Source organism: Thunnus thynnus, chromosome 8, assembly GCF_963924715.1.
Source record: "Thunnus thynnus chromosome 8, fThuThy2.1, whole genome shotgun sequence".
Taxonomy (NCBI): Eukaryota; Metazoa; Chordata; class Actinopteri; order Scombriformes; family Scombridae; genus Thunnus; species Thunnus thynnus.
Genome location: NC_089524.1, coordinates 13,670,517 through 13,697,288, shown reverse-complemented (window position 1 = coordinate 13,697,288; position 26,772 = coordinate 13,670,517). Strand labels below are relative to the sequence as shown.

The following is a 26,772-nucleotide window of genomic DNA, read 5'->3' as shown; positions in this document are numbered from 1 at the left end:
CTCTTTTCTTGGTCTCTATTTTCATCACACCTGTTACCAGTCTTTCATCAAATTCTGTGCTTGTTTCTTCTTTATCATCAGTTTCATCAGTTTCACTACTGCTACTTGTTTCACTGTCCTCACTTCTTCCACTATTGTCAAACTCCATGAGATCTTTTCCTTTTTTATTTTTATTTTTTCCTTTCATCCCTTTTAGTCTGGGTGTAGATGTGAGTAGGGTCAGATGTGTATGTTGGCCATTTACTGATTGCTCTCTCAGCTCTCTCTCTTCTTGCTCCTTTAATTCACACCACCTTTCTTCAGCTGTCATTCTTTCCACTCTTTTGGCTTTTTCCAACAATGCTACATAGGATGCTGCAGGGCGCTGTGGCTCTCCTGGCACAGCCTCAGAATTTGCATACATCGTTTGTGGTGCTTGTCGCCTGCAGACTACTGGTTCATACAATGATAATGTTGGCGAATGTTTGCTGTTCACTTGACAAAGGTTCTTCTTTGTCAGTCATTTTTATTTGTATCTGCCCTGTCATCTCCCCTGGAATATCTAATACTCCCTCTACACTGTCTCCTGCTTCTCCCACAACATACTGACCTGCGTGGTCTGGCCTGAGAAGGTATATGTCACCTGGATATGGCAGGTAATCAATTATTGGTACATCACCTTCTCCACCTCCTCCCATCATCTCACCCTCCTTTGCTTTCTCCACTGTCTCGGCCTTCACTATCTTCCTTAATTCTTTTATTGACTGCCTATATGTGTTTCCCTCTTGAACAAAGCAAGCCAATGTCAAATGTACCCTCTATTACCTTTATTCCATTTTCTCATGCATCTTAATATTAGCTTCTTCTGCTCTTGATGTCTTTTAATTATCAACTTAGCTGGTATGGTTGGCCCTTCTTCAGCACTTTTTCCCAAATTCACTCCCATGTATCCTTGCCTTGCACTACTTGGCTCTGATCTGCTCATTTCTGGCTCCTCGTCTGATGCTGTTGTCCTAATCAGAACAGTTATTTTGCCAACAGTTACAGCAGCTTTATATTTTCTTGGAGAATCAAACTCTAGTTGCAATCACTCCGAGCCTCCTTCAAAACCCTGATATCTAATAATATCTCCCCACTTACCTAGCTCCCATCTAACTTTCCTGGTAACTATGGAAATTATAAATCTGGGATTGACCAACAGTCTATTCTCACCTTCTATTGCAAAATTATCTGGCACCCCAAAAAATGGATTAAGTAGTGGGGTTGCTATTCCCTCTGGGTCCCAGCAGAGTAGCCCTAATATTGGCTCAAGTGTTTCAGCTGTCCACAATCTTTGCAGAAACTGTTCCCATAAAATGTTAGGGAAAGCAGTCTGAACCTGTCTCGAATTGGTTCACTTAGTAAGTTGCCATAACTTTAAATTGATTAACTGGGCACCTTGATGACACTCCACTCCTCTGTCATCTATATATGTTCTTTCTTGCTAAAAATGTGTTCTAGTACTCTGTGTTTCTACAGTCACCCGCCTACATAACCTCACAGAGGCTGCAGCAGGTTAAAAATATCTAACTTCCTCTTTCTGTGTAACTCTCCACTGCTTATATGACCAATTTACATTTATTTCACAGCCACAGCATCTATTTACACATTTACAGAGCAACCAATCTCTACCCTCTAGACTTCTCCTGTCTTGTTTCCCTACTTCTCTCTCCTGCAATGTAGAAAATTAGTACAACCTTGCCACACTAACTGTGCAGTGCGTTCAATCACCTCAGTTATGGTATAGGCACCTTGACCTGGAATACCTTCACTGAGCCATTGATAATACATATGATCAACATCTCCAAATAAATGAATAGGCATTTAATCACCTTTATCCTGCACACAATTGCAACAACAACCATTATTTATAATGAGCTCAACATTTTATTTACAATACAATACAACAGTGCACTTCACTAGCTAACACCTCAAGACACTGACAACACATACACTCTTGTCTAGATTTGGCCCTGTCAACAACTTTACTATTTATGTGAAAACACAGATTTATAATGTTAGATTCTTTAGAGTAGAGGTGTTAGTCACAGTCTGAAGCCAGAAGGAACAATTTTAGCAGATTTAGCAGAAGGGGTTCTGCTTACCTCTATTGGTGGCCACCGGTGCTTCTGGTCAACAGATGCCCTGCCCAGATCCCAGGACCCTCAACCTCTCCTGGCTGGCTCACCAAAATATGTCATGGAAAAACTTCAGATGGGCCGTGAATGTCCTTGTGTAGAAATCAAATTATATTTTTACAAAACTATAAAAAATGTGTTTTTGTTAATGTGCATACAAATAAGTGCATTTAAAAAGCCTGCTGCAATGAAAAGACACGTCAAAGTGTGCGTATCATTAATTCTATATATCATCTCTATTAAATATAACAGAATAAACAACAGTAGGAGGTTATTGCTTTCACCAAACTACAAGAAAACAATACCAGGAAACAAGGAATAACATGTTTCATGTTGCCACTTCCAATAGGACCTATGTTCAATTTTTAAAAGAAGAAATCATATCTGACAGTTACATTGCCCCATATACTCGTGAAAAGAAAGTCTCACACATTCACCAATCTGAAAAAGCCCCTCACTTAAAATTTAACATATACAGATAACTAACAAATCAAATAAAATACTATAAAGACACATAAAGCTATGATGCAGAAATCATCATTTGCTCATCTCCAGTGAGCAAATGTATTCATTCCTGCATGGAGGAAACATCCCGATAGCTGAATATGACATTGTCAGACAATTAAAAGAAGGTAGATCTCTCAGAGGAGATACAAAATACAATGATATTAGAGGTGGTTTGGATTTGCTCTTCTTGAAATTGTACACGTTTTTAATCACACACTCAAGCACTCACCTTGTTAGGTAATAACTTGATGACGATACCTGTTACAATATTCTTCACTTGCATTTGGGGGTTGGTGGATGTTTATTTCAAGCCCAGATGCACATTGTACACACATCAAGCTTCACTCTAGCCTGTATGGTTTCAGGTCTCTGGTGCAGGAGCAGACATCAGCTACACAGCTGCATTGAAGTTTGTATCCCAGCTGGCACTCACACTTCGCTTTCTTTTACATTTGTAGTTATTTTTTTCCTCATTTAGCTAATTTTAATTACATTTCACATTACATACAAATAAATAACAACACACTGGATTTTATTTCATACATCATACTCATTTTATTTTACAGTTTAGCAGTACATTAGTTTCTATTTGTCGCACGCACATTTGGTTAACTTTTGTACAGTCATAAGTTGTTCTAATTTTCATTTTTGACTCACCAGTGTTGGGGTGCTGCTCCTGGAGGACATCTGGCCAGGCATGGAATGGTTAAATACAGGAAGTGGCCAATTGGGTCATACCAAGTCCTGCCACCTCATAGGGAGGAACTGTTCATTTCAAGTTTAGTCATATTGTTTGTTTCTCTTTATTGAATGTTTAGTTGGGTATTTTTGATTTAGTTGATTTAGTTGAGTTAACCTGTTTTGGGGGGGAATTCTGTTGTTTATTGCTTAGTTGGTAGTGTTTGTCATTTGTCAGTTACCCCTCTTGTGTTATGGTCTGATCAGCCAGTATATATGTTCCCCTTTGTGTTCATTTTGAAAGGTCTGTTAGTAGGATTAAGTTTACTTTAGTTGAGTTCTGTTTATTTGACCTCTTTTATGGGCCCTGAACTTTATTTACATATTTTGTCATTTGTACCTTTTTTTGCATTTTTTTGGGTAAAATAAAAACCCTCTTTTTTGAAACCACCTGAGTCTCCTTTGTCTGCCAGCTCGGTCCCTTACATATGGTGGCAGTGGTGGGATCAGCCAGTTTAGGAGACAGGTGTGTTTTTTTCCTCTTTTTTCTTTTCCTCTCTCTATCTTGTGAGGCATGCAGTGTGGAGCAAAGTCCAGAAGGGGAAATCGGTCAGGGATTGGAGAGACATGTGTGGGATCAGAAGACCAGGTGAACAGTGACAACAATTCCAGATCCTCTGGAGACTCCTGAGCCAGATGATAATCACTCTCAGGCCCGAGCCATAACTCCATCAGCACAGATACATCCTGCCATTATCTCATCAGGCCAGTCCTGAGTCTCCCATGAGCCAAGACTAGAGAAACTAACAGAAAATGACAATTTTGAACATTTTCTCATTACATTTGAGAGAATTGCAGCAGCATGCCAGTGGCCAAAATCTGCCTGGGTTTTTCGGCTCATTCCATTGCTGACTGGTAAAGCCAGGGGAGTCTATGTTCATATGGATGTTGATGATTCTCTTGAATATGACAAGGTAAATACTGCTATTCTGAAAAAATATGACATTAACCCTGAGACATACAGACAAAGGTTTCGTTCCCTAGATGTTGGACGTGAGGAGAGCCCCAAGGAGCTGTATGTGAGGCTGAAAGAGCTGTATGAAAAATGGATTCAACCGCAAGGTAAAATGGTTCAGCAAATTGGTGAAATTATTATTATGGAACAATACTTGAGAATGTTGTCTCCTGAGCTTCAGGTTTGGGTAAAGGAGCGTGGTCCAAAATCAGCTGCTGAGGCTGCCACTCTGGCTGATGTGTTTGTCGCTGCCCGGAAAAAGAGCCAGCCATGGACTAATAGTGCCTGGCAGGCCCCGAAGGACACCCGCAGGCCTACACCCCCTCAATACCACTAGAGGTCAACGCCAGGTGTGGGTAAGCCTCCTGCAAGGGAGAATCAGCATGTACCATTAAGATCTCCAAATAAAATACCCACATGTTACCTGTGTGGACAGGAAGGCCATACCAAACCGATGTGTCCAAAGAATCCATCTAAGCTCACTCAAATGTGTTATGTTCCACGCCAAAATATCGACATTACACCTAGGTGTAACCAGTCCCGGAAAATTACAAATGTCAAGATTAATGGGAAAAACCTCAGAACCCTGACTGATACTGGCAGTACTCAGACCCTTGTGCACAGACGATATGTACCTGCTAACATTATCTGCACTCTTGATACCCCAAAACCCTGCTAAAACACTGACACAGACATTACCCCTTCACCTGCTCCAACTCATAAGACACAAGAGAAAGCTGAGAAGAGAATTCATAAGGACCAGATCACCCCAAACCAAAACAGAAATAAACAGACTCCAAAACACTATCAAAATGCAACTTACCCTTCACAAGCAGAAAACCTGGAAGACATTCTACAGAAAACTCAATCAGGACACAAATCCCCGGACCTTCTGGCAAAAAATAAAGAGCCTAAATGGAGATTCAGAAAACAATAACACACCACCAATCAAATCCTCAGGCACAATCATCAGTGACAACAAAGAAAAAGCCACACTCTTCCATAATCATCTTGAAAACATCCACTCATGCCCAAATGACCCACACTTTGACAATACATGGAAAGACCTGGTTGACAAAGAAATGACAAAACACAACACAAAAGAGACAAATACAGCCAATCCCATCACAGAACATCATCCCCTCACAAAGCCAGTCACCATCCAAGAAATACAACTGCACTTGAAAAAGATGAAAAATAAAGCACCGGGGGAGGACAATGTTGACACCATACTGATAAAACAAGCACCGACCGCTTATCTCCAGCACCTTGGACAGCTCTTCTCCACCTGCCTCATAACCGGTCATTTCCCCTCACCTTGGAAGGTTGCTGTTGTCACTATGATCCACAAACCAGGAAAAGACCCGCACAATGCCACTAGTTACCGCCCCATAAGCCTTCTCAGCCACATTGGAAAACTGTTTGAAAGAATACTCACGTCACGCCTCACAAACCACATAAACTCTATGGGCCTCCTAGGAATTCATCAAGCCGGCTTCAGAAAAGGGAGAGCCACCACAGACAACATCATCCGATTATCAGAAGACATCCACAGAAACTTCAACAAAAAAGAAATAACCATGGCAATGTTCTTTGATATAGAAAAAGCCTTCGACAAGGTATGGCACAACGGACTCAAATACAGACTACTGGATACAAATCTCAAACTCCCAAAACCCACCCAATCCATCATCTTCAGCTTTCTTAACAACCGCCAAATCAAAGTCAAAGTTGCCTCTGCCATATCAACACCTTTCACCCCCCAAGCAGGAGTTCCACAGGGTGCAGTTCTGAGTCCACTTCTCTTTCTACTATACATATCTGATATATACTACCCCCCAGCCACCATAGCCAAAGTCTCACAGTTTGCAGACGACCTCTGCTACTGGTCCAGTTCCAAATGCCCAAACCTAGCAGCCAAAAAACTCCACACATGCATAACTGAAATAGAAAACTGGTCTAACATGTGGAGAATCAAACTAAACCCTGCCAAAACACAGTGCGTCCTCTTCACAAAAAACCCACACCTGCAGCCCAACAACAGTGCCAATCTAACACTATACAACCAGAAAATCAATATCAGTAAAGAAGCAACATTCCTCGGAGTCACGTTCCAAAACAACATGACCTGGACAAAGCACGTCAATAACCTGGAACAAAAAGCAAACAATAGACTCAACCATCTCAAAGCCCTCTGTGGAAAACATGGCGCATCACCCTCTACAGTCATCAAAGTCTACCTATCATACATCCGACCACTCTTCGAATACTCCGTCCCCGCCTGGATCACCATCTCTGACAACCAGTTACAACGCCTACAAACAATCCAAAACAAAGCACTCAAATTAGCACACAGACTCCCATCCTACATCAGCAATCACTATATACACACCATAACAGGAATTCAAAGCTTAAGACAGAGACACCAAACAATAGCACTGAAATACCTGAGGACAGCGACAAACAACCCTTCACTCCAAAGAACCATAAAGGAAGCAAAATTAACAGTTAACACCCCCCTCTCATTCATTCTACAGCTAACCAAAGACCCTCCAGCCACCAACCCCCCATGACCGACTAACCAAACCTGGATACACAGAATATTATTCCACCTCTGCTGCTTAATATCACCCACATGCACACACATACATAAATGTAGATAAAACACACCAAACACAAGGGTTTTTTTTTTTCTTTGTTTTGTTTTGTTTTGTTTTGCTTTGTTTGTGCCTTGGCCCACATGTGTCCTGAAACCTCATGAGTCCCCCCACATCCTTCTGCCTCTCCTCCGCCGACCAAGACCAAAAGGATACAAGATCCACCTACTATGGATAGAAAAGGGCAGAAGCCCTGAGCTATCCCTCCAGGCCCATGAACTTCTACGTTCTACGTTCTGCACTCTTGAGGCCATCCCTATCTGCTGTGTGCATGGTGATGAGAAGCCTTACCCCACTGCTGACGTTTACATGGAAGTGCAAGGACAGGCCTATCTATTAAATGTTGGTGTTGTGGACAACTTGCCTTTCCCAGTGATTTTGGGTGATCTGCCAGTACTTTTTGATCTGTTAAACCCAACCCAAAGTTGTAATGTTGCCCTCACCAGAGCACAAGCTAAGCATGTTGATGTGGATTCCCCAGCCCTCAGTGCCTTGCCATTCTATGGTGTCGAGCTAGAGACAAAACCCGGGAAGTCTCGGAAGCCCCGTAGCCGGAGAAGGCAAGAGAAATTCCAACACACTGCTATACAACCATCAGCTGAGGCCACTCAAGACATGCCCCTAGGGTTTCAGGTACCCACTAACATAATCGAAATGCAGCATAATGATCCAACTTTGTCCAACTTGTTACAGAGAGCTGAAGAGAGGGAGCCAGAACCTGAACTTTATTTACATATTTTGTCATTTGTTATTTTGTCATTTTGTCCTTTTTTTTTTTCTTTTGCATTTTTTGGGTAAAATAAAAACCTTCTTTTTTGAAACCACCTGAGTCTCCTTTGTCTGCCAGCTCGGTCCCTTACAGATAGTCAAATGTTGTGTACAACATCTGTATGTCTGTATGTTGTACAGATTGTAAAGCCTAGGGATGTGCAGAGGGCCCAGTATTTGTATTTGTATCTGTATTTGTTGAGGCAGAAAATTATTTGTATTTGAATAAAAGTGGAAAGAGGCTTAAAAATCTTGTTTTTGTTTTTATTACACTTTTAATTATAGAAAATTTGAGTGTTACGATAAGTATTCATGAATAAACTACCTTATGAAGGAGGTCCCCACACCGGGTCTCGAACTGGAGTCTCCCAGATCAAAGACGACTGCGCTGACTACTGTGATAAAACTTTACATATCGCCTCATTGCAGACAAACCTCTACCTATTTAGACACCCATAAATCAGAGACGGCACAGCATGTAATGTTTAGGGAAGAACTTCAAAGGCGATTATTGCTTTGCACTTTATTTATTTATTAATTTATTGCCTATTATTTACAACCTAACTTTGCGGAAAGGAGAAGGAGAACAACAGGTTATGGAACCTCAGTGAGACCTGCTGATAGATGTAACAGTGGAGCAGAGGAGGATAGCGATGTAACCGACCTGCACGCTGGTATTTGACATGGGTTTTTTTTCTTCCTGAAAACAAATCATTTAAAAAATATTTTTATGAAACAAATATTCATTAAAAAAAATCCACTATTTGTGCTTTGCCGAATAACGTATTTGTATTTGGGCACACCCCTAGTAAAGCCTCCTTAAGGCAAGTTTGTGATTTGTGATATTGAGCTGTATAAATACACCGTACACAATAAGCTAAATACATCTAATGGCCTTGTCAAAGCACAGGATTTTAACATCATGGTGGATGCTTTTGCACAGTAACTGAGTTCGGAGGAAGAAACACTTTGTTTAACTTGAAGATTAAGATTAAGATTAAGCAGCTCCCTTGGTTATTGATAGACCAGTGGTTTTGCATGACTACACTTTTCAGAGAAAGTGTAGTCATGCAAAACTGTAAGTCTGTAGTCTCTTTTCATGTTCCCTGGCTGATAAGTGAACAGTTTTGCTGTCAAACAGACAGTAGGAATTTCATACATGCTAGCAGTATTATGGCAAAGGGGCCCAGGTGTCCTTAATTTGTGCTGCCCATTAATTTTCTTTCATTTGAGGTCAGTTGCAAAAACTGACTTATTGGTGTTGGAATGTGTATGGCTGTGCATGGGACTATTGCTTATAGGTGTAAATACATACAGTATCTACTCAGATATATCTATCTAAATAGACATGAATTACTCAATGAATGAGCAGAATCACAGTGACTAAGAAAAACAGCTAAACTCTATGTTTAAATAAACAATCTCCAATACATTTCCCATTGGTTGTGCCCTGAGAAAGGTCTTAAGATGTAATGTTTATTTGCTTATATTAAATGCATTTTGTAATATATATACAGTACACAATTTCATCTCAAAATTGTTTAATTATAAAATAATACAACATATAACCTCTTCTTAGCAGTACGAAAATAAAATATATTTGGACATTTCTGTATACATTAAACCTAATGTACTTTGTAAAAAGATATCATCACTGACACCTGATTATGACTGCTGTTTTATAAATCTGACAGTGACAGTATACATGCTTAGAGTCATCAAAAACATCATCCTGCAATTCTAAGTCCGTGTTTAGACCAAAAATGGCAGTACATGAAAAAACACAGCCCACCCATCCTATCTGTAAGTATTATAAACCGCTTTGCCATGTTCTAGCTTCTGATATGTCTGTAAATGCAACTAATCTAACTCCAACTCGATTTCCTGAATGGTGTTTCATTGTCTCACCAGTACCTCATACAACACACCCCCACTACTGAAGCCCCTTGCACTATTTTAATGTAGGGCAGTTTTCGGTCTGAATACAGCCTAACAGTGGTGAGGAGCATTGATATACAGTAAGGCACAAAAACATGAATCTCTTTCTGAACATATTTAAAGGAGATGTATCAATCACATTTCCAGGTCTATGTTTATATTCTGGTGCTCTACTGGTAAATTGTTGTATTTTAGCTCCTGTCTCCTTGCAGATGAGCCCACTCTGTTCTGATTGGTTAGTTTCTAGGAGCTGCCCTTCAGCTGACTTCCGCCAGCTTGGGAGGCTACATAAACAAACAGTAGTAGTTTGATTTCACTTCTTTTTCTCATTCTTTACCAGAAATATAAACCTCTAATATACATTCATACATGTTCAAGCCCAAATCTGATCCAAAATATGCGAGTGGACAACTTGTAACATCTCAAGTTTGGGACCTTTGACTATATTTAAAATAGACATTTGACATTACAATAGTATATAAATAACAGAAAATCACAAAAAGAATATGTCCCCTTTAAAACAAAAATATACAGGCTACACTCTTTCCATTGAAAAAATCTTTAAATTAAAGAAAATTGTAAAATCATGCAGACTTGCATCTTAAAGGACCAGTATATAAGATTTAGGGGGATCAATTGGCAGAAATATTGGCAGAAATGTAATATGTAATATTCATAAGTATGTCTTCATTGGTGTATAATCACCTGAAAATAAGAATCATTGTGTTTTTGTTACCTTAGAATGAGCCCTTTATATCAGAGGGAGCATGTCATCTTCATGGAGCCTGCCATGTTGCACCGCCATGTTTCTACAGTAGCTCCGAAACCAAACACTGGCTCTAGAGAGGGCCTTTCGTGTTTTTTGCAAAAGAACCATGGGTTCTCCTACATGTTTGGAATGGGAGGGACAATCTGCAACCTCACCACTTGACGCCACTAAATCTACACATTGGTCCTTTAAGCGGAAGATTAAATAACATTACATAAATGTTACATTACATTAGTCTTAAAAACCTGAGAGATTATTTTTAAAGGATATTTTAATGACTGTGGATACCACAGTCTATCTTAGAGCCCTGCAAAGCTCACACCTAAAGCTAGGTGTTGTTCAAAAGGTTTCAATACCTTTATAAAAAATGATGTAAAAAGTATTTCATGCCAGCTTTTGTTAGTTGACAGTTTTTGTGACAATGTGCAATAAATGATTGAGTTGGTAGTCAGAATGTATTGTGGATCAGTACCTTACCATAATTACAGCACAATCACACTGACAGCAATTATACAAATAGGTAATTCACAAAACACACTCTCCCTTGTATAATCACAATTGAAGGAAGAGTCCACCCACATATGTGATTTCAACACATACTGTGTCCGAAATGATTATTTACTGTACTTATTAAGTTAGTTAATCAGATATTGAAATAGTTGGCTTTACATACAGCTGAATATCAAGTTTCGCTCTGACTATGGCCCCATATACAGTGCTTTAACGTAGAGAAATCCAAAGCACGTCAGACCCGCTGTGCTTAGTTACAGTTGCTAGGCTATGATTGGTGATTAGATTTGCCGTTTGGGAGAGGGGTTAGTGAACGGTCAATTACAGAAGCAGGAGCTACAAAATGCATCTTGCAGCTGCTGATTTTGTACCATTAAAGTGTGTATTCTCTGCATCTTCTGTATGTATTTCTTACTGTATGAATGTTTAGTTTATAGTTTGAGTCTAAAACTAAATATAACATCCTTTAAAAAGGTTAGCTCACTGTCAACCAAGACCTTGATAGGATGTTGTTAAATGATAGGTTCACAGTTTTTCAATTCTGTCCTAAAAAAAATAGTCAGGTGCCCAAATGAACATTGCCACATGTTTTTCTTGCTGTAATCATTCCTCCTGTTCATATTGGCCATTGAGTGACCCCTTCATAATGTTCATTCAATGTAAGTGATGGGGAACAAAATCAACAGCTCTCCTTCTGTACAAAAATGTATTTAAACGTTTATTTGAAGATAATATGAGGCTTCAGCTGTCCAAGTGAGTCAAATCAAGTCAATATTTTTCAAAGTTACTGATATTTTAATGCCAAATTCCATTTTTTGTTATGATTCTTCCACTGTAGCTGAACAGGGAAATACTGTCTGTTGAGACACAGAGATTTTTTTACTATAAAGTCCGTAACTGGAAAAATCCACTTTATTAGACTAACTCAGACAGTTGATGCCTCGTATTACCTTCAGATAAACTTTTAAATAAATTTTTGCTCATAACAAGGACTGTGGATTTTCTCCTCATCACTTACATTGTGAGCACATTTGGAGGGGATCTTCTATTAATCGGAGTATGAACAGGAGGAATTATTACAGCAAGCAAAACCTGTTTCATTGTTCATGTGTGCACCTGACTATTGTTTTTAAGACAGATTTGAAAAATTGTGAACCTATCCTTTAAGTGTTTCGCTTCACCTACTGTATACCTTTAAACTCCATTAATCAATATTTTTATTCAATAAAATGACTACATATAAAGTGATAGTTGTATAGTCACACATCTCAGCAACTCCATTGAGCTTTTTGCCTTTTAGGTTGTTAGAGTTGTGTTTGATGTTTTATGGCCTTCAAATTTACTGATTGGTTGGATCTCATAGTTCGCATCAACCTGTACTGTTTCCAGCAGCAAGCAGCTGTTTTAAGCAAACAAACTCTGCTGTATGCTACCTGCACAGCAACAAGCATCAGACAAACCAGTGAAGAAAAGTGTAGCATTTGGCGAACTAAAGTTATTTTTCTCAGTTGATTGAATCCAATCAGTAAAGTCAAAGACATTGGTCAACAACAACTCCATGTCTACTGGATGTTTAAGTAGGCAGTTATTTTATAGGACATTAGCCAAAATAAATGGTCATAATTTGTCAGTGCTTGGATGTGGCCAACAATGAAGCCCAATACAACACAAGTTTTGCAACCCCATTATTATTCAATAAAACAGCTGATAACTTCCAGCCCTTAATTCCAGGAAAAGCTGCTCATTTGTATGTCAAAAAAGGTTTTAACACTCCCTTCTACCCTTTGTGTCTGGCTGACTGCTTGCCCACATTAATGGCATTAAGATTAAATAAGTTCTGTTGGACTTTGCTGAAGCCTAACAAAAAACTGTAGCAAAACAGTGGTAGAAAACAGTTCAAACATTTTTCCATGATAGAATGAAGAAGGTCCAGCCTGGTCTCAAAACCTACAAGTTGGTGCGGAAAGCAAAGTGCCAACGAGTTCTGTCACTACTTGTAAGTTACAGTTTGGTTCTGCTAAAGCTTTTTCTCAGAGGGACCACATTTCAATTTGGGGTCATGTATTCTGTGCCACATAAGATACATGTGAGCAGGAAGGAATCTGTGTACCAGTAGAATTTCTTTATAATAGCAAGGGTCATATCCATCTAGCGTGCTGGAGGGAATGTGCAGTCCTGCTGTCTTCACACCCATATGGGAAACAGGGCCAAGTCCTGCTTTAGCCAGACACATCCCCATATAAACATCATCAATGGGAAGAATGGTAATGGAGTGAGACATTTTGTATATGACTAAAGCTGTGTAGCCAGATAAGAGGAAGCCCCCACCACCACAGTAGGGGGGGTATGAGTCTGACTCCTGCACCTGAACTGGGATAAAATACTTGCTCCGTGAATCCCTAATGGGACCCACATTCTGGATCAGATGGCCAGTAAAAAGGTGCTTGCTCCCATCATTGTCCTTGAGGCTTTGGAGATACTCAACCATGTTGTCTGTGTTGGCAAAGACGTCATCATCACCATTTAGCAGAAAGCGAGCATTTGGACAGTTTCTTTCCATCCATTCAAGGAAGAGAATCTGCTTCAAGGTGAGGTTGTAGAATGAGTCACCAAAGTCCCATTGAATGATGTCATTGTAGTCGCGTTGCTCCACCTCAAGGAGTTTGTTCAGTCTCTCCTTCTCAAAACCTTTATCCATCGTTCCCGAGATGAAGATCCTTCTGATCCACACACCATTGTGTAACCTCTCTTTAGCCCAGGTTTTGCGCAGCACCTCTCGGCGCTCGTAGTTCACAGGGGAGCTTTTAATGACCAGCAGAAGGAAGACTTCTGCAGATTCATCAGCTCCTCCACATTTGTCAGGGACGTCCAGTAGCATGGGGAAATGGCGACAGTGACGATAGTAGAGAAAGTCTTTTATACTACCAGGAAGAGAGTTGAAGCCTGGGATGTTGGCAGCAGAAATATTTTGTTGACATCTCGGCCAGGAATATACATAAGAGTTGTTTTTGGTGCTTAGCTTCTTTTGACTGGCATCCTCTCTCACATCTACTTGGAGGCGGATGGTTTTGTGGTCAATAAAATCTTTACAGAGATGGAGGACCAACAGACCAAAAGCTCCCACCAGCAAAAAAATTCTTGTTCTGATTTTCCTCATCCTTGAAACTCTGCAGTGACAAAAAAAAAAAACCCACAGATTTCTTATCAACACATCTTGGTAACACATAGAATAAACAATAAGACTAATTATTTAGTAATTGATGTGGTAAATTAAGGAATTAAGATTAAGGACATTATTCAGACCTGAATTGGTATTAAAGCACTGGGCTATAAAAGTGCCCTCTTTAATCTCTTGGCACTTATATTGATCACATTATGAATCTGTCATTACTATAGAAAAAACATATCATACAAACAACTTTGTCATTCGTGAAATTAAAGGAACAGAAAATGGCCAACACAGTTTAAGCAAAAAAAAAACAACAACAAAAAAATGTCTGTGACTACCAGACATGTTTAGTATAGTTTTGTTTTGGGACAACAACAGAGCTCTACAGCACAGTGGAATATGATACATCAGATAGGATGGACATGTCCAAGTTAAAAAACTTGGATAATGTTGTGGAAATTTAAAAATAAATTCACAGAGAGCAAGGTGTCTTTCAGAGTTTTTTTTGCAATAACCAATTCACATTTGCCCAGGTTGCTAGGCTGAAGAGATACTTATGAAGTTCAGTGTCAGTATTTATACATACAGCCCCATGGGTCACAATCATCCCATATTCGTCACCCTAATAGGTGTCTTTTAATTAATTTACCATCTCTCTGGGGAGTTTCTCTTGGTCTTCTGAGAATTAAGAGGTGAAAACCGAATCCTTATCTGCCTTTCCTCCCTAAGAACACTCCCTCTCTTTTTCTGTCTGATGAGCAGTAAAGTTACAATGACCAAACCCCACAGCTCGTGTAGGGAACATTTTCATATGGGAAGCAGAAAGCACAAAGTAATGTGGTTTTAGCTATAAGGCAGTGTAACATAATCTTAAGACAATAACATAAGGGTATAAGTTTCTATTTCAGATAATGACAGTTGTGATGTGTAGATTTTCTAAGCAAAGTGACTGCTGTGTTATTGTCAGAGTAGCCCATCCACTGATGTACTGAGCGAACTCAGTTAAGTCAAGAATTCAACTTTTAGCATCAACTGTCTCCCGCCTGCACTGTGGCATTACTGCTCTGAGGCCAAGAGGAGTGAGCAGACGGAGCTAAAGAGCAGACATGAGGTAGCTTGGCATCTGCCTGCAGAATCCATAGATGCTGTACTGATGCATACGGTGTGCGCTGGCAAAAAGTTAAATGCTGTAATGTCTCTTCAAAATGGGTGGAATATGTTACATGGGCGGTGTCAGACAGTTCGTCATTAGAATTAACTACATACTTATCTTGTGAAATGCTTAAAAATGGACGCTCTGTAGCCGAGTGTGAAATGACAGAAAAATGTCCCGCCTAGACATAACACTAGACTCACCCTGTTCCTGAGTGTCTTGACTGCATTAAACTTTTTAACTTCCAGATTAACAAGAGTGCCTGAAAGGGCATTTATTTACTCTAAATGCATACTGTAGTCTAGTTAGTGGAGAATTTTCTTCACCAAACCAATAACAGAAAATATATTATGTGCACTGTGATGGTCTAAACTGTTTTTGTGTGTGTGTGTGTGTGACAGTTGTAAGTGTTATTAGGCAAATACTACATGAAGGGTTTCACTGACTAGACTCTTGGTCAAGTTATTACCGGTGTTTCTTCCCTCTTTTCTATTACATGTTAACGTAATGTCAGCATGTTTTTTGAGACATTTCCCCTTACCTCATCAACAATTTAGGAAATGTTTCTCTTTCTTCATTGTAAAACAAGAATTCAGATTGGAGGGGAGAAGGTGACGAATAGACACCCAGCATGATATTTTATGGCCAAATATATGAGTTATGGTCAGTTTTTAGTCCTGTGTGCCATTTAACATTTAAGGATCTGAATACTTCTTCCAGCACTACAAATGAGGAGACTTTTATCAGTAAGAGCTTCACCTTACAGCTTACAGCTCTTAACCAAAAAATCTAAGCAATAAACCACTATATGCATTTTTCCGACAAGAAAAGAAACAGCCTCTCTTTATAAACTCAAAATTAGCCACAAGAATAACTAAAATGTATAACAACTAGCCCCCAAAAACTAGTTTGATGCTGCACAGAATATGTATGTATAAAAAATAATTGGAAAATTTGCTGTCACCTGCACACCATTCTTCCTGAAGTAACAGGGCGGATGATCTCCCAATATAGGAAATAAAGTGAATTTGTACATCATAGTGAGAGAGTCGCATTAAATTCAGCACTGGTCACCATGTGATATATTTTTGCTTTTCTTTAATGTTACGAACCATACAATAATGGAATACGACTTTCATACGGCCATTTCTACACCCATAAAACATTAGTGTATTCGCACTTATCACGATTTCTGCTGTTATTTGTAGATCACAATGCAGGCAGTATATTTGGCCTGAGTGCTCAAGTAAGTCTATTTGAAGGATTAGGTTACATTTATATTTAACTCACATAGCGCAGTGTACCGCGCGCGTGTTAGGAGGTGGACTAAGTGTGAAGAAAAATACAATAAAATAAACGCCTAATAATAATGAATGATTAATAATAATAATTTATCTTTGAATATGTGCTAGAAAGAGTCAATAGCCTATTCGAATAAGCCTCGAAAGATAAACATGTTTTATCTGAAATATTCCCGTTACTTTAAAGGGGAGACTCCAATCTTAGTCCAATCTTTCTTATCTTTCCTATCCAATCTTTCTTTTCCTAGGGGGAAAAATGGCTATATATAAAATAAACAGGAATGAGTGTACTCACTGTTGCATGAAGACTGACCCTCTCGTCCGCTTCTCTGGCTGCATAGTAATATGAAGTGCAGCGTGCAGCAGCATATTGCTGGCATTTGGGCGGCGCCTGCTGCTTCTGTTTACTGCTGCCCCCTGCGTCTTCTTTCTTTCTTTCTTTCTTTCTTTCTTTCTATCTATCTATCCATCTGTCCATCTATCTATCCATCTATCTATCTATCTATCTATCTATCATGTATTTCGTGTGTTTCTTTCTTTCTTTCTTTATTATTACGTCACTTAAACCCTAAATCTGACCCCATAAACATGCTCAAAAACTCACCAAATTTGGCACCCACATCAGGTCTGGTGAAAGTTTTGATGAAATGTGAAAAGTAACTACGTCACCAATATGGCCGCTACGGCCCGTGGGAATGTCATAGAGAGATCAAACCACAACTCAATTATTCGTCTCATCAAAACCTACAAATCACACTCCGACACCCCTGACCTCTATCCAACAGTCTGCAATTAGCCTGCCAATATAGCACTTTGCCTCAATTTTGGCCTCCGAAGGGCGTTAATAGAATCGGCTTCAAACTTTAATACATGACTTATGACACTGTGCTGAGCAAAAGTTGTTAAAAACTTTGTAATAACTTGAACGATTTGGATTTTATAAGCAATGAATGTTGCAGTGCTACATCACATCAAATGTACAACTTAAAATTTAAAACAATGGGGGAAGCATTGACTTTGTGTCAAACTGAGGCTTCTGACGTCTAAATTATAAGTCTGACCACTTTCAAACCTGCATCAATGGATTCGCCATGAAATTTTCTGCTACCATGTGATTTTTAATGTAAGATTTGGCCAAAGTAATGGGATTTATGTGGAGATTTCACCAGAAGTGTATTCCTCTCCAACTGTTCCTCATTATGTGACTCCCTCAGTGCTGTGAAACATTTCGCATTACACACAAAATGAAAAACATGTAAATTCAAGATTTGTAGGTCAAAGTCTTGTGACTCATTTAAAGTTAAAATGAAGTTTGTATCTGAAACTATGTGGAAGCGGTAAATGTTCAGAAAGATGTGGCTTCGCTCACATTCTCCATTCAAATGCATTTTTCTGTGTCCAACTGCAATAACTTATTGTCTCTACACACCTGACAGTACACATGTCAATCAAACTTTGACCAGGTCATGTGGGTTAAAAGTCTTTCCTTTTCTAAAAATAGACTTGATGAAAATTAAGAAATGTATTTGTTTTACACACAAACTCATCAAGAGTTTTTAATTTACTAATTGAAATTCAAGTGAATGGGCCCAAAACGTGCATAATTTTGATGCCACAGGTGTGAGCAAGACAGACTTGTCTCACCCTGCAGAAAATTCTCATCCTCACACTGTTGAGATTTGATGTCGCCATGACAGAGGAAGATGCTATAACTTTATTGTAAATGCTCCAGTCTGCACCAAACTTTACATGTTTGATAAGACTCCCGGCCTAAATACGTCTACATGACAATATTCCATCAGTGATGCAAACTGGCTGAATAGCGCCCCCTACAAAATTTCAGCGAAGCAGCCCCACCAGCAGGCAAAATAGTGGACAAAGGAAGTGAGGTTTATCTCCTTCTTGCACTGTCTGAAAACAGCCCGGGTCTGACGACATCTACATGCCCGTGACAGAGGCCCTTCAATTGCACTGCAGCCCGACGTGCGTAGAGGCACTTGCAGCTTTAATCTATCTATCTATCTATCTATCTATACATACTCATTAAGGGTACTCCTCTCAATGTCATTCTCCTTTCTAAAGCCTTCTTTTCCTGTGGTCTATTGGGGTGGTGTGGTATTTGAACAATGGATGCCTTTTCAGTGTTTTTTCTTTATTTTCTTTTATAAAAGCCAATATGTGACTCATAAGCCTGATCACATCCTTTCATTATACTCTTTTGGTTTGGCTAGTTTTAGACAAAGCCTTTTTTTTCAACAGTATGCTCTATATAGTGCTTTGCTATCTATTGTGCTTCTGTAATTATTATTTATACTGTGCCACCTGGGCATACTTTACAGTGAGTGTATTGTTCTATTTATTGCCTACTTCTTTCTGCTCCTGTGATGACACGTGTACCTATGGTTTTAAAGGGGACACATGGACTTTAATCATTAACAATTTCATACAAAGATTTTAATTACTTAATATTGTAAAGAAAGAAGACAATTTCTGAGAAGACAATCTGTAATCTGTTGATTCACTTCTATTCAACAGTACATAAATCAAAGTTGAACAATAACAAGCTTTACCAGGTCAGTCAGCTGATGAGCCTTGTCTGGTGTGTGTGTGTGTGTGTGTGTGTGTGTGTGTGTGTGTGTGTGTGTGTGTGTGCAATTGGTGTTTCATCAATCATGTTCTCTCTCCACTGATGATATCTTGATCTCTCCTCTGTCTCAGCCTCATGCCATATTTCCTGTTGCCAGTTACAGGCAAATCATCTTTGTTCGTGTGTTCATGTGAGTGTGTGTACTGTGAAGGCCCAGGGGCTTACCTTTACTACTTTCTACTGCCATTCTACTTATCTTAACTAGAGGAAAATGATGTTACAGTCAAAAATACAGTGGAAAAATAGCTCTGACTTGATAATACACAGAAATTCCACAATACTGAGAACAAAGCACATAGTTATATCCTGGTCTTGTGGACCCTGTGTCACACGTCTGACTCCAGCTTGGGCCTTTATAGCATCTTTTTTTCTTTTTAATTTCTTTAAAACTTTTAACCTGAACTGTACCATAAGGAACACATGACACAATTAATAATCTTCAGTAATAAGAAAGCAAATGAATAGGTTCCTTAAGGTTACTATTATCAATATTGTATATAAAAAAGTGAGTGTGTGTGTTGCACATCAAAACAACTTTAAAACAGGTGCTGGACCAAAGAAACAATGTATCAAAGTAAAGTCCACACACTGTAGCTCCCCTTTGTCCCATTGATGTCCCATTACACTGCAGCTAGGAAAAAGGGATCCACAGTGCCGACTTTCTTTTTCCTTTATACAATATGGCTGTGTGACTGCCATATTGCTATATGACTGGATGTAATGTAAAGGGTGGCGAATTATCACCCAACTCTTCAGTTCCCCTCAGCTATACCAGGATTTATAGCATCTTTCAGCCCTTTGTTTTGGTTGAACGGCCCACAACTCTTAATATTTTTACATCAGTATCATTTGCAGAAACAGGCAGCTGCTAAATTAGTTAGTGCCCAACTAATTTAGCAGTTGAAGAGCCAGATATGCTAAAAAGGGAGAGTGAATATTTGACTTGCATTTGTCAGGGCTCTGGGGGCCCATTTCATGAAAGCGATTTGCGAGCTCAGTTTACACGCAGATCGCAAATGGGTCCACTGTCTCGTATCACAAATGATTGTCACTCTCAAACTGCAGATAAATTTGTGAATCCTACAATCCACTCCCACGCCCATTAATGAGTCATAAGTACGGTGTTCAATTCGTGTTAACAGCTTGTTGTACTGCCCCAAAGTGGCCAAAAAATAAAACTGCAGATTAAACAGAGATGGTAATCTTCTGACATCTGAAGATTTTATTTTCCACCCTAAAAGTGCATTTACATAAACAAACCACTGTTGAGTCTTACACTATTTTAGGCACTTTAATGCAAAATGTCACAGCCCGACTCTAGATTGTGGCAAAAAAGGGAAGTCACATAGGTATTCAATAATAAAAAGTAAATATAACACAAAGTACTCACAAACAAAAGATAACAATAGGAAGGGTTAGTCTGTAAAATCAGTCACGTAGGGAACAGATAAGTGAATGTATGCTTTGTGGGTGTTGGGTGTTGTACGTTGAAACAAGAGAAACAAAACCAAAAGCAACACATGAAAGTGTGGAGGGGAGAAGAGCGGATCTGAACTGGCTGTTTCTGACTTTATATATATGAGGCACACCGAGCCCAGGTGTGTCCCATCCTGCTAATTAGTGTGCTCAGCAACCTGCCCCTGCAAACAAAGAGCACAACAGCAAAGGGGCCGTAGGTAATTTATACTAACCCACTGAGGAGACCATCAAGTTGGCCATTTCATTTTCCAGCCACGTTATGACAAATTACAAAACAGATGTCGGTGTATAATGTCCAGGTGTTCAGGTTTAATTTATTTAATGTAGAAACATATGACAAAGATAGGTAAGGCAAACCTAACCTAAACAAATAAAAAAAAAACAATTAAACCCAAAAGGAAAACAAAATTTAAAGAAAAAACATGTTCTTGACAACAATGAAAACTCATGTGTACATTTATAACCCAATACACTGTACTACTTTGACAACTAGTCCATAAAGTTTTAAGCTTTATAACCAAAAACTGCCCTTTTGTTTGTCTGAACTGCATCAGACACTAAAATATGTCCCAGTTAACCTAAACTGACAGGCACTCATTGTTTACCATGTACATGTTTTAAGGTGAAGTTGAGGTAAGAGTTGGTTTGTATGCAACTTGAGTGCGTAACAAACTTGGAAACCTTTTCCTGACACTCATTCTCCTTTTTACAGCACAATTATTTGAATAGAAGATGCAAATGAAATGGCTTAACATATTTGTGACACCAGACTTTTCATGTTGTAGTTCTCAAATGTCTGTCTGTCTGTCTGAAGTTAACGGTGGTTCGTGGTGGTGGTTAGTATAAATGTGTGTACCTCTGTGCAAAGTAACCGTTCACTTCCTCTTTCTCCAGCACCTTGTCAGACTCAGTTTCAAGTTTACTAAGCAAACATTCATACTTAAACCACACTCACAAAGTCACGTCAATATAAGATTGCTCATAATGGACACTTGCGGTGGCTGTCCTGTCGTCCTCCTCCGAGTGATGGAAACACACCTCCATTTTGTGTCGGAGGTGGTTCTTAAGCTGAAAGACGCACTGGACTGAGATAGTGTTGTACTCCTTAACTCCTGTACACCTTTAGCTTGTATTAGTGTAGTAATCAGAGAAATTGTTAAACAGGGAGGAGATTGAGCATGATGCCATGTGAGATGCAGCCAACTGCCACAATGTGGCCCTTGGTTAGTAACAGGAACCACACCCCTGTAGCCCACAGTGGAGATGTTGACCTAAGACAGAAGGGTAAACAGTCCCATATTATTCAGTTTTCATGATAAAGCTCTTCACTACAATACATTTTTCATGATGATCAGAACAATAAGCTACTGTAAAGTTTGAATTAGTTTAAAAATCCCCTCCATATGTCATGTTTTAAGACACACTCTGCTTGAATTTAATCATTTGTGTCTGATAATTTTTCCACAAAAAAAGTTCAATTACCTTGTTAAAAAGTCTTAAAATGACACCTGCTACATCCCCCTCATTGAAAAAAATCCAGAATCTATGAATACTGTATGCATACTGGACCATGATTGGCCTCAAATTAGTTGTGATAGTGACAGCAAAAGAATGTGAAAACAAGTGTCAAACTCTGCACATACATCATTCTGCACAGTGAAGTTCAAACATCCAGCTGAAGGAAGCGGAAGAAAAACACATTTCTGACTGGAGGGGGACTGTAAACCACTATAGGGCCCTGCTGGTTAACAACAAAGGTCTCACCTAGTGATAAGAAAACATCTCCAACTGCTGGTAAACTGGCTGAGCTGGAAGCATGTCATCACTTTTTTTGAGGGGAAACTTAGAAGAAAACTTAACTGAAGGTTGCAAAAACCTTTTCTTGTAAGAAGTTTTTTTATTGACTTCTCTGTCAAAATTAAATACAACTGAATGATTTGATCCATTTTTTTCATAAGGAACAGCAGCATGCACCAACAAGCTGTAGGCAAACTGGTTTTGGGCATTGCAAATTGTAGTGTTTTATACTTTTTCCTTCTCCATTAGAGAGCAAGAGCAGGAAAGCTCTTAGAGGGTTACTCTGAATTCAGAGTAGGGCTGCGTCTAATGATTATATTCTCAATTAATCATTTTGTCAACAAAATGTCAGAAAATGGTGAAAAATTGCCATTATAAGTTCATAGAGCTCATGGTGATGAATGTCTTTTTTTGTCTGACCAATGGTCCACAATCCAAAGATATTCAGTTTACCATCATGTATGACACAGAAAAGTATCAAATCCTCACAATTGAGAAGTTGCAACCAGCAAATGTTTGCCATTTATGCTTAACAAATGACAAACGATTGTTTGATTATCAAAAATAATTTTCTGTTCGACTGACTAACCGATTAATTGACTAATTGTTGCAGCTATAGTTTAGCGCAGTGATTACATTTCTATGTTCCTGGTATATCCTTAATTTTACCCTGGTGACACATTTCAACACTATGGGGAACAGGAGCATCCCGAACAATGTGAAAACACACATATCACAGGTATCAAGTCCAGTGCAATAAAAAAAAGGAATTTTTTGATGAGCAAATGACAGTATTTCAAGTCTTTTGCAAGCATATTTCACAGACACAGAGGTTCCTGACATGACCTTTAGATCAAGACATCCTGTTTATACAGAAATGTCTTGTCAGGGTCTGACAAGGGGCTGCCTTGAACATGACATCCGCCTACAAACAGGTGTAAAAATACATTTCTCTTGCTCTCAGTCTTTCAAATCCAATCTCTTTTCTTCTCTTGTCAGGAAGAAAAGAGCATAGAGGAAAAACAGTTGCAGCCTGTTAAAAATATATATTTTATTATATGTGTTTTCTTACTGTGAGATATTTTACTTACTAAATATAAGTTGCAAATGTATTTTTTGTTTCACTTATTATGCTTGTGTAATGATTACAGGTTCACTTACTAGTAGACCACTATACCTCTTTTTTATTTGACAAGTATACATCTGATATTTCTAGTTGACATTGTGGGTGTGTGTGATGTGCTACTGTGTGTAACTTTGTAATATATATCCTGTGTGTTTTTTTACCTCGTATTATTTGTTATTGTGCTGTTATATGTTTTTATTGTGACCTGCCGAAGGGACTGCAGATGAAATTTAGCTATAAGCTAACTCTGGTACAGTACATCAAATGGAAACATTTATGTTTAACACTATACGTGGTCCCTTAAAAATAAAAATAAATAAAAAATAAACTAGTTGGTACCTTCGGCAGTTATACTCCTACATATACAATATAGTATTTACATGCATCCTCCTTAAGTATTGTTGTACAATATTGTGTATGTCTCCAATTGCAGTTCCCCTCAATTCTGTCGAGTGTTTTGTTGTCTTTCAGCTCATTGTTTTGGTTTTCCATCCCACAACTTTACGATCTAGTTTAGTCTCACTGATCTCATCAGTGTTGTTTCCAGCCTCAGCAGGCAGCTGTTTTCAGTTGGGGAATATAGTGGAGCTTTTTGCTGCAAACTATTTTCTCAGGAGACCATGACAGAAGAAGAGTATTGAACTTACTCTGAATTAATGTTGTTCTGTGTTTGCTGGATGTCTGTTTGCAAAAAAGTAAAAAGCAAATGACTTTAATTCATGGCCAATGAAAGAGCCTGCAGGTCTTCATTACAACTAAAAAACTACCTCAGCTAAAAGGAGACAGTAACCAGTCAAACAAGCTGCTGTAAATCATCCCTTTCAGGACCAAAAATTACCGGCTTTAGAGGCAGTTCTGCTGACTACATCGCATTGTCTTCCGATGCAGGTGTAAGTAAAGGATATAGATTAGAAGCTGAAATATGACACTGACATATTCTGTTTATGATACTCACTGCAGCCCACCACCAGGGATATGGGATGCTGCTGATGGGAGAGCCCTGTTTCCTTCTCGGCTGAATGCAGGAGAGCAGAGAAAGTGAAGATTCCCATGGCAATGAAGAAGAAACTGCAGAAGGCCTGCTGGGAACACTGGTGCAGAGTGAACCCAAATGCCCTCATGCCAGTTGAGTGGCAGGCCAGCTTCAAAATCCAAAAGATCTGCAGCAGCTTGATGACTTTGAGGACATGGCTGAGCTTGCTGACCTGAGTCATGGCCCTGAGGTCTTCCTGTGTATTCACATCTTCAGTGTCAATAAAGGCTTCAAAGATGATCTGGAGGAAATAAAGCATGATCGCCACCATGTCCACGAAGTTGATTCCACTCTTCAAAAACCTTTTGATGTTAGGAGTGGTGGCAAGGTGGATTAAACGTTCAAAGGTGAAGAACACAATGGTAATGATCTCCACCCATTCCATGTGGGTTTTGGCATTGTTTTTATACTTTTCAAGTTCCTCCACAGTGTTGAGAGTCGTTGCCACAATGGAAAAAAGTACAAAGAGGTTGGAGCGCACGGTGAAAACCTTTGCCGGCATTGAAGAGTAGGGATCCTATGGGATGTCCCAGAGAGCCTTTTGAATGTTCCAAAAGACCATGTCTTTGAAACACTTATCAATGTACTTCACCTGGATCTCAGCCATTAGCTCCCTATCCACTTTCAGGTTGTCCTTGAATTTGTCCACCTGCTCCTCAAACACCATCCAGCATCACTGCTTGGTGTACTTCAGGCCCCAGTATGCAATCTTCTCCTCAAAGTTGATGGAGCATATTTTCCCTTATGACCCACGGCACTCCGCTTGTGTAGAAATGGCAGATGTAGTGGAAGAAGGCAAGGTCAGTCAGAGAAGACATCGTTCTTGTGCACATGGTAGTCATCACACAGCGTGCAGCAGCTTTACTCGATCCCTGCAGAAAGCCAAGGAGCCCATCTGGGTGTGAGGATATTTGATGGCACACTGTTTGAGAATATGAAACACTTTCCCCCCCAACATTAACATTGATGCTCAGTTGCTGTTTGGGTTTCTCTTCAGCTTTCGGGCAGTCTGCTTTCTCTCCAGCACTGAGAAAAAGGGAATGTCTTGCTGTCTTCTACTTCCCTTTGACAGGCAGTTGATAGTAGAGCAGCAATTTTGCAAACATGTTTGCAGCTGGACACTCTCTGAGGTCATAGCAACTGTGGTTCAAGGCAGGAAGTCAGAGAAAAAGCATAACAGGAAACACTCCAGGAAAATGACACATGGTATCTTGCTGAGTCATCAAGAAATCTACGTTTGGTGCTATAGGAGCTGAACAACAGCCATTCCTGTTTTGATTGCTCAGCTGTGGCAGATATTGTTTAGACAGCCAAGTGGAGAGGAAAATATCCCCCTTTATGACTGTTACTGCGAAGAGGACACGTGCATTTTATTCATCAGACTAGTGGATCAAAGACAATTTTTCAAGGATTTTTTCCATTTAATGTCACTGGTGGCCTTCCAAGTTTCCTTAAGCAGTTGTAAATATAGGAAGAGTGGTGGGATTGGGGAACATGGTTGATTTAAGGATTTTGAAATGACGAGACAAAGGGCAAACTGAGGCTTTACAGTATGTTGAGTTCCCTCATAACTCTTAACCTGTTTTAAGAAATTATTCTGAACAAATATCCTTAGTCTTCTTAAAGGGTAAGTATGAACTTTGTTGACTCTTGCAAGGAGAAAAACACTTTATACTTATGATTTGTGGTCTTCTACTGCTTGTGGTATTTTGCTATTAAATCCACAAAGTAGAATTTGTTTTGAAATATAGGATTATTATTAGTATCTGAGGGCGGATGTTATTTTTTCAATTAAATCAAAAGTGCCACAAGAGCATGACTCATACACATGTACATTTGTTCAGTGTTGCACTATGAGACAGGAGATTTAATTGAAGGGTTATCCACACATGACAGTGGCCTGCTTCATTTATGTTTGAATAAAAGTACTGTTGTTTGTTTGTATTTATTGGGACCATGTACAGTGTTAAATATAAATGTTACCATTTGATGTACTGCACCAGAGTTAGCTTATAGCTAATTTTCATCTGCAGTCCTTTTGGCAGTTTAAAATTAAAACATATAACAGC

At 39.2% G+C, this 26,772-nt stretch overlaps 1 protein-coding gene and 1 pseudogene across 1 annotated transcript; both read right to left on the bottom strand.

Moving 5' to 3' along the window:
• Positions 1–10,593: 10,593 nt before the first annotated feature.
• On the bottom strand, positions 10,594–17,036 carry LOC137187633 (N-acetyllactosaminide beta-1,3-N-acetylglucosaminyltransferase 3-like). The gene is made up of 2 exons (XM_067596670.1): positions 16,917–17,036; positions 10,594–14,165 (listed from the first exon to the last, which is right to left on the bottom strand). The coding sequence occupies exons 1-2, from the start codon at positions 16,988–16,990 to the stop codon at positions 13,016–13,018; spliced, it is 1,224 nt and encodes a 407-aa protein (XP_067452771.1). The 5' UTR covers positions 16,991–17,036; the 3' UTR covers positions 10,594–13,015.
• Positions 17,037–20,546: 3,510 nt separating this feature from the next.
• Positions 20,547–25,800, bottom strand: LOC137187632 (potassium voltage-gated channel subfamily V member 2-like; annotated as a pseudogene).
• Positions 25,801–26,772: the final 972 nt, after the last annotated feature.

Coding starts and splice junctions, on each gene's coding strand:
- LOC137187633 (XM_067596670.1), bottom strand. CDS start 16,990: ATGCTGCTGCACGCTGCACTTCATATTACTATGCAGCCAGAGAAGCGG. Junction 14,166..16,916: donor GGGTCAGTCTTCATGCAACA/GTGAGTACACTC, acceptor TTGTCACTGCAG/AGTTTCAAGGATGAGGAAAA.